Source organism: Chenopodium album, chromosome 9, assembly GCF_948465745.1.
Source record: "Chenopodium album chromosome 9, dcCheAlbu1.1, whole genome shotgun sequence".
In the NCBI taxonomy this organism is placed as follows: domain Eukaryota; kingdom Viridiplantae; phylum Streptophyta; class Magnoliopsida; order Caryophyllales; family Amaranthaceae; genus Chenopodium; species Chenopodium album.
In genome coordinates this window covers 72,534,660-72,546,903 of record NC_137842.1, presented here as the reverse complement: position 1 = coordinate 72,546,903, position 12,244 = coordinate 72,534,660, and the positions used below count along the sequence as shown (strand labels likewise).

General features: G+C 30.5%; 3 protein-coding genes across 3 annotated transcripts in view; 2 read left to right on the top strand and 1 right to left on the bottom strand.

The window, feature by feature from the left end:
- Nucleotides 1–12,244, bottom strand: part of LOC145559221 (uncharacterized) — a 100,174-nt gene that overhangs the window by 40,317 nt on the left and 47,613 nt on the right. The window lies entirely within an intron of this gene.
- Nucleotides 4,616–6,690, top strand: LOC145560520 (uncharacterized). The gene is made up of 4 exons (XM_081621776.1): nt 4,616–5,310; nt 5,483–5,572; nt 5,684–5,760; nt 6,285–6,690. The coding sequence occupies exons 1-4, from the start codon at nt 4,888–4,890 to the stop codon at nt 6,292–6,294; spliced, it is 600 nt and encodes a 199-aa protein (XP_081477902.1). The 5' UTR covers nt 4,616–4,887; the 3' UTR covers nt 6,295–6,690.
- LOC145560518 (uncharacterized) overlaps nt 11,182–12,244 on the top strand; it is a 33,113-nt gene continuing 32,050 nt past the window's right edge. Inside the window, exon 1 of the mRNA XM_081621775.1 lies at nt 11,182–11,386. Coding sequence (XP_081477901.1) covers nt 11,216–11,386 — 171 coding nt within the window. The 5' untranslated portion in view covers nt 11,182–11,215. The remainder of the gene's footprint in view (nt 11,387–12,244) is intronic.

Genomic DNA, 12,244 nt, shown 5'->3' with positions numbered 1-12,244 from the left:
TTTATTTATATTATACACCGAGGTATAATGGTGAAAGGCATTGAAAGTACGAGTATATATATAATGCAAATTTAATTACATATAAATATGTGTTGTGTTAATATTCTATCATGCTAGAGGACCCAACTCAAAAGAGGTTATATGCAAATTTAATTTTTTAATGATTTTAATCCAGAAGTTCCATTTGCATATTATAAATTTATAATTTGATGGTTTTTATTATTAATAGTGTAGTAATATTATAAAAAATACTTCAAATATTAAGAAGATCCTATTAAATATGATTATTAATAAAGGGTTGAATTGAAATTAATGATGCTTTCAAGTTTCAAATTAAAGTAGATAGAACTGGATACAATTTGTGGATAATGAGCTTACATGTATGACTAATATAATTAGAATTTAGAAGCATAAAGATCAATTAAAAGTAAACATTATTGTACTTTTGCTATTGAATATACATATTAACATATATATAATTGCATAATAATGTGAGGAAGTATAATTGATAGTAACCTGATATCCTACTCTAAGTGGTAAGCTAAGCCTATTAATTAGTGATATTAAAGTACTAGTTGGTATTACATACATACATTTCTAATTAAGAATTGGAATCTAGTATTAAATTAATTAAATTAATCTTACACATTCCTACATTTTAATGTCAGAAAAGACATGCCTTTCATCTAAAAAGTATGGCCGTGAAAAGATGCAAATCATGTGGATTATGTCCCAATAATGTGCTGACTGAGGGAGTTATAAACTTTGACCACCAAATCTCAACCGGTATGTCAGATGCCACGAGAAGGTCATCAAATTAAACTACTTGTATTAATTAATCAAATACAGTACACAATACACTATTAGTATAACTGTATAATTATATATACGTACTCCTATGTATATGTGTAATAATAAGCATTCAAAACGTTATTAGTACATTAGTACATACCTAATAATTTGGTCATAAATGATAAATATAATACCATACCCTCTCATTTCTTTTTGTTATTCTTTTGTTGAATCATTTTGTGAAACAAAAAATAAAACTCAATCACTCTCATTTAGCATTGTAAGATCAGAATAACAAAGTAGAACGTACTAATTGTTAGAGTATATCATCATGTACTCTATATACTCTAGTAAATATTTACTAGAGTATATTATCATATATATACTCTAACACTAATAACTAAGGAAAACTATTCACAATTTATATAGTTAATGCTTATATAGACTTGTACGGTGCATTTTAAGGCTACATATAGCAAAATTGATCAATGAAAGGGATATGTACTGAGAGAAGACTAGTATTATAGAAATAGTTTATTGGATTGGTTGATTAATTCAACTATTCAAGTATAACAAAGAGAAAGGACGAAGAAACCAACAAAATGGAAGTACATATAAACACGGACGCTTTAACTAGACATACAGTAACAGTAATCTGACTACTAATGAACATGGGAAGAGCATTTTAGGTCGAATTCCGTGCGCACGTGCAAACATGTGTGTTACTGTGGTGAAATCCCCCATGCAACAGCATATGCACACGTGCCCACATGTGTGTGTGAGTGCGTGTTTAAACTTGTGAAGTAAAATTTGTAGAGGTAGAATTGGTTCATCACTTGCAAATTAAACCATTTCTTCACCATGCACATGTGAATCGATCTAGCATACGAAATATAACCCCCTTATATATTGGAGCTATATTATAAAGTTTTCATATACTTTATTAATTCATTTACAGTTGTCTAGTTGACACATTTTTATCACGTCCGTCTTTACAAATCTTCAATTGTTAATATCTTTAGTTAAAAAAAAAAAAAAATTATTTGATATTTTTGAAAAAATGAGTCTAACAATATATCTTATACAACCATACATTCTCATATGTGTGTTATGCATACACAAAAGATAAGGTAAAAGTAATGTATATAAACAATGTCAAAAGTCAAAATATGTTAAATGAAAATAACCGAGTAAGTATATAAATTCACCAATATGTAGGTTTTGGACCACCTTGTTTATAAGTAGATATAAGTTTGGAGCTATCTTAGATTCCAATGCATTATTATTATTGTTATAATTGATATTGTATCTTTTGATAATACAAGTATAAGTCTACTAATACATGTATGGATGATGGATTGGACCACGTATATTATGAAGTACAGATATACTACATGCTAGTTTTTATGGGTGACCTTGATCTTTCGAGAAAATGTTGCATGGTTTGAAATTTGGATGTTTCAAGGCATGAGTACTAATATAGCTGTACCGCTGTACGTAATAAACTGATTGTATCATTGAAACTTACACATCAGTGCAACTGTGCAACAACCTAGCTAGATTGATAGATCGGACCCTTATCACTACTCGATCCCTTCCATGCATGCATGTATATGTTTATATATGTATATATCCACATTAATGCTCAACTAGTACATATCTAGTTACCTTGGAAGCACTCCACCCATCATCTATCACGCCTCAATTATTTCTAATTTCCTAATGGTTAAAAAAAATTACCCATACATATGCGGACAGTGGCGGATCTTCATACCTTTTCTTTTAGGGGGCGAAAAATTCTAAGATAGAATATATGTAGTATATATATACAAGACTTAAAGTTAGTTAAGAAAAACATAAAAATACATTTTTCCCGTACTTTGTACTTCAAATATCGTATCAATGGGACATTCCACTATTCACATTCACATACTTTCCGTATACCATTAATTACACGAGAAACACATAATCATGTAACAATTTATTAGATTAATCTATTTTCAAATTATTATCAAACTATTAGCAGTGACGTCTCAACATATATATTTAAATTATTTGAATTTTTTTCTTACTAATATTATGCACATAAATGATTTATTAATGATTGGTAAATATTTTTTGTCAACTAAAGATTGAGTACTCAAACTAATTAAATGAAATTTCAATTTTGTGCCAAAAAAACATGTAAATAAATAAATATCTCATATTTTAATAATTTAACATTTTCCTGTCAATTGGCATGTAATAGATTCTGTGATTAACAAATTTTTCCAATTGCTTTAGGGGCCAAGCCCACACAAGCCCTTCAAACATCCCCCATTGTATACGGAGTAGTAATTCATCATATATATTAGTTTGGAATTTACCATAAAATTATGCATCAATGGATAGTTCTATTAATATATACTGAATATTAAGTAGTATTATTTTATGAATTGAGTATAACATTTCTTTAGTAACATCTTGTATTAATCTTCTTACATATGAGTAATTAATTATTCATGATGAAGTGAATTGGTGGCCTAGCTAAGCTAGCTGATGAGCTGGTAGGATTTTCAAATTATATTTTATTTTGCTATCTATAAGCATTAATATAAGGGTAGATGTAAAATAAAATCCATACAATTATGTAACCGTGTGATGCCAAACCTTGAGATTTTGGATTGCATTGCAAAAATTCAAGTTATGCAAGGACCACAAAAGAGCTCAAAAATTCTCCATTTTCATGCAATGGGGACATATAACATTATATGAATACGGAGTCTATCCTATAAGCTTATTCATAGATATAAGAGGATAGTTTGGACCATTTAGAAGACAGTAAGATTTCATCAGCTGAGTATTAATGATAGTGAGATGAGCAATTTCAATTCTTAGATATATGACTAATGTTATAATTAAGGTGGTTGTTTTCAATTCTAGTTGAGCCCTTTCTTGTTCAACAAATGCAAAGACAGCTCATAAGCATGGCACGCACAACACAATGAGGTTCAACATAAACCACAACTTAATTATGAGTATGATTTAGGATAGCAAGATGAATTTTAACCTACAAAAAAGAGTCGAGTCTTAAGCTTCCCCCCTCCCCGGTATATGTCATGCATTAATATGTATGTAGTATGTTTTGAGACAAGATTGAGATCAAGTGGGACATCACATATACAAGCTAAGGAATCAAGGAAGATGAGGACAATGATCGATGATGATCCTTCTTTACTATACGTGTCTAATGCTTTGAATATGTAAATTAAGTGTAGACTTTTCAATATCAATCATTATTCATGCAAAAGCTAAGCCAACCATCTTGTGGTCATAATTTTTTGCTTAACATAATCTACACCGTATTATTTATAAAAAATGGAAGTATACAGATTAGATACATGCCGCCTCATTAATACATTAATTCCAACATTATTTATTTATTTTTCTTTAACACGAGTCAAATAGAGAGTCAAAGATCAAAGGACAACTCACTGATTTTGCCATCTCTACACGAATATGATACCATATATCTAAATTAAACCTAATTAGTTGGTTTGGTAACCAATTACACCATCCTAAATCCAACAATTAGTGAAAGAAATTGATCGTACGGAACATAAATAAGTTAGCCCCCTTAAAAGCGACCACGTACACCCACAACAATGACACAAGATGATGGGCAAATTGTCTTTTTCTAATTTTCTTAAAAATTGCTACAAATAATTTTAGAAAAAAAAAAGAAAGTGGGCTAGTATACTAGTACTGGTCACGGGGTTAGAGTATGATAACATAGGTGTCCAAATACGGAGATAGAAAAGATGGACGTGTACCCCGTTTTTGTTATGAGCGTACACTCTGCCGAGCTGTCTACCATGTGCACGCACCCTTCCTTCTCTTTCTCTCTCCTTTCTCTTTTCTTTTCTTTTCTATCTTCTCTTATATGTATGTATGTATTCATTCCCAACTGCCACTTCCAATTCATTCATTCTTCTCCATTTCAATTCTTCTATAAATCTCCCCCTTCTTTATCATTATTCTTTATTATTACAAACTCTCCACATAAACCAAACCAAACCGTAAAAATATATACTCGTACCAGTAGTAGTACGTAAAATGATGAATAATGTAGTTTTAACAGCGGCACCCTCTTCATCAGAGTGTAGTAGTGGGTGTGAGTCTGGTTGGACTCTATACTTGGAACATTCTAGCAGTAGCTTTTCTACTGGTGCTAAATGTAATATTAATAAACACCAAAAAGTGGCTGCTACTTTTCATCAAGGTAAAAAAAGTGCTAGTCTTTTTTATGATGATGATGATGATGATGAAGATGAAGATTTGTCCATGGTTTCTGATGCATCTTCTGGCCCTCCACATTTTGATCATGAAGATGATGAAGATGAGGTTTTTTGTTATAGTAGCAGAAAAAAACAAAGTGTCAAATTATCAACTCTACATCAACAACAACAACAACAATATTTTCAGGCTCAAGACTTTGGCCTTGATGATACCGCTAGCTCCCCTCTTTTCACCTCCGAGGTAATAACTGATGATTACCTATTCCGCTCTCTTCAGATTTAGTTGTCACATTATTACTAATTGAGTTTATCTAACTATAATATGGACCGACATTATATTGCATTGTGCATGAAAATGTGATCTTTATACTAGTTTATTAATAAGACTATATTGTTGTTATATTATTTTGCAGAGGAATAACGGAGGAGAAAATAAAGTTACATCATTAAAAAGGATGGTAGATTACTCTTCACAAGGTTTTTCTGCTACTCATTTTCATCAGGTATTTTATTTGATTTTATATTTTTATCAACATTATTTACTTTTTTTTTTTTTAATAAGATCATACTGTATATCATTAATCTTAATTAGCATTTTCGATTTCTTTTTACAGGAGAGATCTACTAATTTCCAGGAACATTATGATTTTATTCAGCCCCCTTTCTCAACAAACCAATTTCAACATAACCAGTTAAGTCTCCATACACTTTCTTAATTACATGAATAGTACTACGCATTTTATAAAAGAGAAAATATATTGAAGGAGTTTCTTGTTAATTAGACTCATTATTACTCTCTATATATTACGGAGTATTAAATACACAAGTTAACCGTAACAAATTATTTACTCTGTTTCAAATTAATTATATATTTTGATGATTAGCTAAAATGATATAAACTATTACACACCATATTATACTTTTTAATAATTGAATTCTTTTTAAACAATTATTTCATATTTTAACTTATATGTGTAGATAGATACGAGTATGAAGTATAAATTGTTAATTAAATAGTCATATATTAAAAAATAAAAAATGAATTAACTAAACAACCTAGGATGTGGTATACTTCATCTGCCTTTTTTAGCATTATAAAAAATACAGAGTAATTAGTAAAAAATTTATTAAACACTATACGACTCTAAAAGTGCTAGTATTTTAATTTGTTGATTATAAATAAATTTACTAATAATATGAATTATTTTTTTACAGGTGGTCCTAGATTGTAGAAAGAGAAGACAAGGAATTAAAAGGCTAAAAGGAAGCTAAAGGATTGTACCAAATATAGTTGGTGATCAACAAAAATAGCTCAAAAGAAGCAATGAATGAAAAAAGAAGAAAAGGGTTATGTTGTCAAAAAAGGGTGTGATAAAAGAAGCAGATCTCAAAGAGATCTTTGATTTCTTTTTTCTTTTTTTAATTTCATTGATTTACAAAATTACTTTTGGCTGTCATTTTAGTGGGATACAACCTCAAGGGGAGTACAATGCAAGTAGAAATTAATACTCCTTGATGTATTCTAGCTAGGAATATATGAATTTATTTCAATTGAGGTTCAATAGTGGCTAGAGATGTAACTTAAATATGTTTAGAGTACTTCAACTCGAGTTAATGGCAATGCATGTCAAATCTCATTTACCATGCATATCATAGTATAGTCATGATTTATTTCATCAAGTCTTGGTTCTTCTCTTTCTTGCTATATGTGTGCAATCATCTACTAACACTTCTCGATGTGGAGGGCCGGGGTCGGCTGCAGTACCACCATATATAATGTATGTTATCAATATACATGTTTGATTGACATATTTTTCTCATAAAACTCGATCAAGCTGGTATAATTACATACAAGTTTATTATTTGGCAGACATATATATGATTGCTAGTTGTTGTTATGTAATATAACTAAATGATCTTACTTCTGGTTTATTTGACTTTAAAACTTGTAATACTACGTATATATTAATATCTAGACCTATAATTTTATTTATATGAAAAGGAGTTAAACTGAGAAACATTATAATCTTTTTGTTTAAATTTTGTTGTTACATTACAAAATCAATTCAAATCATACAATTAGTTCCAAAGAAGAGTATAGCTAGTCTTGAAGAGTTGAGTTAAGGAGAGACAAATATGAGAAAAATGATGATTTGTTACTAAATTACAAGCAGCATAATTTGACTATAGTGTTATTTAAATTAAATATATAATTATATTATTGATGTAGTGAGTATTAGAAAACGACAAGACCCCATGTCTCCAACTGTCCGGACAATACTCATCTTGATTCACTGATAGTTCAATATTCCTCCCTTAAAAAGATAAAAGAAGCTCACATTATGTAGGCCATCCTTTTCTTTTCTTTTTCTTTTTTTATGTTTTCCTTTTTCTTTTATTAAAGGATGCATGCTTCCTCTCATAAGAAGCTGTTTAACCCCTTTTTTCTTGTAAACCCACCATCACCTCTTGCATGCCAAACATCACCTATAATGCAGACCCAACAATCAACATGCAAATCCAATTGTATGCACATTTTTGGGGGTCCTAGCTAGTTAGGTGATCATATTCTAAATAAAGATAATTTATTATGTGTGGGATGTCGTCTTACTTTGTATTTTTGTAATTAGTACATACTAAAAGTCTAACCCAAACTATTATTAAGAGTATCTTATTGTATTGATGTTGATTTGCTCGTATCATATCAGAGGTATTTACCAGTTCTAACCACCAATTACATAATCATGTTGTATTAAAACAATTGGGGCTACAATTATGAAATTAGAGCGTTATTATTCCAATATACTTTTAATTCTTTTTATTTTATAATTTCCTTACCGAAAAAGGGTGTTAGAATAAATATAATATATACCTATACTCAATATTGTGCTATGTCGTATGTCGTGTAAATACACTTTCATTAATGGTTGTAGCTTAAATAGCCGTCCCATGTCATAAGATGTCACTCAGGTAGCAATTTAGAAATTCTGTAATAAGGAAAAAAAATACTTTTAAATAAAATAAGGACATCTTTTATTATGTTTTAAAGCTATTCCATAATGTATTTTTAAAGCGTTTATATATATATATATATATATATATATATATATATATATATATATATATATATATATATATATATATATATATATATATATATATATATATATATATATATATATATATATATATATATATATATATTAGATTTTAGGTTATTTAAGTTGTTTACGAAGATATAGATCTAGACACAACATATACGTAGTATGTACGAGTATGTTTTGGAGTTTGATCTGTCTAATGTAATTCTTCGGTTATTATATAATTTACAAGTAAGATCCATAAAAGTAAATTATATACCCTTTTATAATGAAAATCTTGCTCTTCTCTGAGCCTTGTCTGTTTTGAAACTGATGCTATGACTAGACACAATAATGTGCCCTTTCAGTAGTCTTTTAATTGAATTGTTTATGAATTTGCAAATTCTAAGCCAAATCTTCTTCAGATAAAGCACGCACATTTCCATTTGGAGTTTGTATAATAAGATACACACTAGTTGTAAATTAAAAATAAAAAGGGATTTTGATTAAATATTAAGACATGGGATTTCTGAATTTAGAATGCTTTTTTAGCATCCAAAGCTCCACCCACGTGTACCTTAGTATTTTAATCTGATGAATGCTCTAAATATTGGAGTCTTCCATGTGATCAAGGACTATGTTGTTGAACTAAGAAGAATCTAAATTTGAAATTACGCCAAAACAAACAAAATCATTTATTTTTTAAGATAGGAAGTGGAGAATCGATCGGTTTACATTGTTCAAGTAGCTAATATAGTAATGAGCCTATGGCCTCACACCGTTCCACGTTTTCGATCTCGGGTTCGATGCTACTTGTTGAGCCCATGAGAAACCCACATGTGAGTGAAAGTGTTGTCCCACATTGAAAGAATATAAAAGTGAAGAGAAATATTGGGATGTGTATCCCACATTGAAGAAAAGAGAAAGTCGTGTCCACTTTATAAGGCTAAGGGGCTGCTCCCCTCATTGCCATATGGTTTTGAGGTGGAACCTCCTTGGTCGTATAAAGTGGAAAGTTGTAACGGGTGTGACCTAGGCCCGTTTATCACTACTCGTCATGCATCCGTCCCTCTAATTTGTTAAATCTCTTAAATAGGAACGGATTTATTCTTTTACCTTTCAAACAATATAGTCATGCACGTTATATTAATAGTGTGCATAGTACTACAAACATACATTGTACATCTTATATAGTTATATATAGTATGATAATTGATACACTAATATATAGTGTACATGAGTGTTGGAACGTATGTACATTAAATGTTACATGTACCAATATTTATAGTTCAACCATACAAGTACTCACTCAAATAAATCCGGTGAGTACGTACAAACGAATAATAATGAATGTACCCATTGAATCTTAATAATAATGAGATGAAACACGCGACGTACCCATAGACACGAACACAGAAGAAATGAAAATGTAGGACGGAATTGAATGAAGGAAAAAAGTAGGCATAGAGGGAACTAGTTTCCATCAAGATAGGTAGATAAGAAGCGTAAAAGTATGGGAATAACAGGATTTGTCTTAGCAATCACACACCAAAACGGAGCCTTTAATTTACTGCAGTTTTTCATGAACCAAGCAAGCTATAGGAATGGGTTCTCTACTTGTTTCTGATTTGCATGTCTCCCATCATTTCTCATTTTTTTCCTCCATAACCCCCTATATAATATCCTTTTTTTTTTTTTAATAAAATTATTACATTAATAAATATACATAAAAATAAAATTCTCTTAAATATTTTTGGGTTAGTTTGTTCACATACATTGTGTCCCCAGCTCTCATGACAAAAGTTTACCAACATCAGAAACAAATATTATTTGATGAGCCATGCATCATTTTATAATATATTATTATTTTATGCAAACGAATTAAAAACTCCTTTTTTTTTTTTTTTTTTTCTCCTTAAATTTTACCAAGTATATTTAAAATTTAGTGGCAGAGTTATCTGAAGAGCACAGTATGTATCTCAATTCATAATTCTAGTAACAGTGATGCATGTGGTAGAGGACCTGCAAGCATGCTCTTACTGAAAGAGTGAACAGGCACAGGCACCTGCATGAATATGGCCCAACTTCAGATTTATTAACATTTCCTTCAATAGATGTGTATGAATGTATATGAATATAAAAATCGTGAACTTGCATTGTTATTTCAAGATCATTATTTATTTACCATTTATTGGGCCATCAATACTTGCTGCATTATATTCAATTTTATTTATACTGGTATAATTATAGTAGAAGTACTTTTATTTAAATCAATTATTGTATGCCATGTTGATACTTGATATATGTAAATTGAAATTGTAATGTGGTACATACTTAAATCTAGACAAAAGCAATATACTAGTACTAGTATATTAATTCTAGATTATATATGTAATAAGTAGGCACTGGCTCTAAGTAAGATACATAATATGCGCGTTTGCTTTTAAAATTTGAAAAGACCTCATGAACTAAAACCTTAGGTTAACACAAGCCGATATTAGGCCAAGCTCCTAACATCCCTACCCTTGAGGATCCAATTTGGAAGAATTCGAAATTGAAGGTCACTAGGTAGGAGTCCTCCTGGCCTCCACACAAGTTTTTGTTTTTTTTTTTTTTGGTATTTTTGAGGGGCTTTAGCTAAATGGAAAAAATTACTTTATTCATGTATTCTCTAATAAAAACTTTGATAATTTGATAATGACTCTAATAATATTTCACTTAACAACATTTTAATTCGAACTAGGCTAAAAATTTAGACTCAGAGCCTGTTTTCATTGACTGAATTCAACATACGAGAACAAGTAGTCACTCTGACCATAGCGTGAAAAATTTAGACTTACTATGATCATAATATCTTAATTTTAAATGAAAAAAACAAACTCATGGATATGTGACCAATTAGTGGGCATGTGTTACTCCATCGAAATCGAACCCAAACCCAGCCCATTACCAGAATGAGAGAGAGAAATGGAAGGAAGAACAAGGGAGAAATTTGAAAACAGAACAAATATACGTGTACGGATAATAAAGAAGTGAAGTACTCCGTAGTGTAATAGGGAGGAAAGAATGATGCAATTGCAGCAGACGAAACTGGTAAACTCACCTCGGATTATCTCATTGTTCAGCCGCCAATGGATTAAACCCACCATTGTTGCACTCCGAGCTTTCTCCGACCACTCCAACCAGTCTCGTGGCGGTCTCCCTCGCTTCTTCTCCGAAACCCTTCCTTCTTCCAAGGCACTCTTTCTGTCTCTCTCTCTTCAACTTCTTTTTTTTTTTTTGCATTTTTATTATCAAATTGCGTTTTATTTTTTATGTTTTTGGAGCTAATTCACTTCAATTCATGTTATTGCTGATAATTTGAATATTTTGGATTATTTATGTCATTTTTAGGAATTGTTTATTTCGCTTCAATTTTGACCTAATTGGTGAAACATTGTGCAATAAAAATGCTTAATTGTGAAATTAAATTTAGTGCTTATTTCTGGCCTTACTTCGGTACAGTAGAATTTTACAAAACTTCTTTGTCAAAATTAATTCTGTATATATAAGTGCAATTTGCCAATTTTAGGGCTAAATTGTTCCAAGTGTTGGTTAGAACATAGCTTTATGAGTGATGCAAGCTATGAAGGGAAGATAAATTGTTGCCATCCTCAACAGTTTGCTTGACTTAATTTTTTCTTTTATATGATCCATGCTTACAATTTACCTATTGAAATGCTGATCCTCCCCTCGAGTTTGGCTAAATATCAATTTATTTGCTAAAGCAATACATCATCCTGCTGCGCTTTGTTGGTTTATTATCCAATGTCAAATCTACGTTCTTTAGAATGAGGATTGAGGCTTATTAGAGATTGGAATTGTTTGCCTCTAACGTGGTGTCATTGTTCTTTGGAGCTTCTTAAAGGTCCCAAGTAATGTCAAGCGGCACTTTAATTAGTATGTTTGATATTTGAACCCCAATGGATTAATATTCTATTTTCCTTCTTAATTTTGGTATTGCTTCTGTTGGGTTGTTGGGATCATGTGTGATTATATTTATATCTGACACTTTCCCTTATATTTGTACTATGCTTAATTGCTCTGCTATGTTTC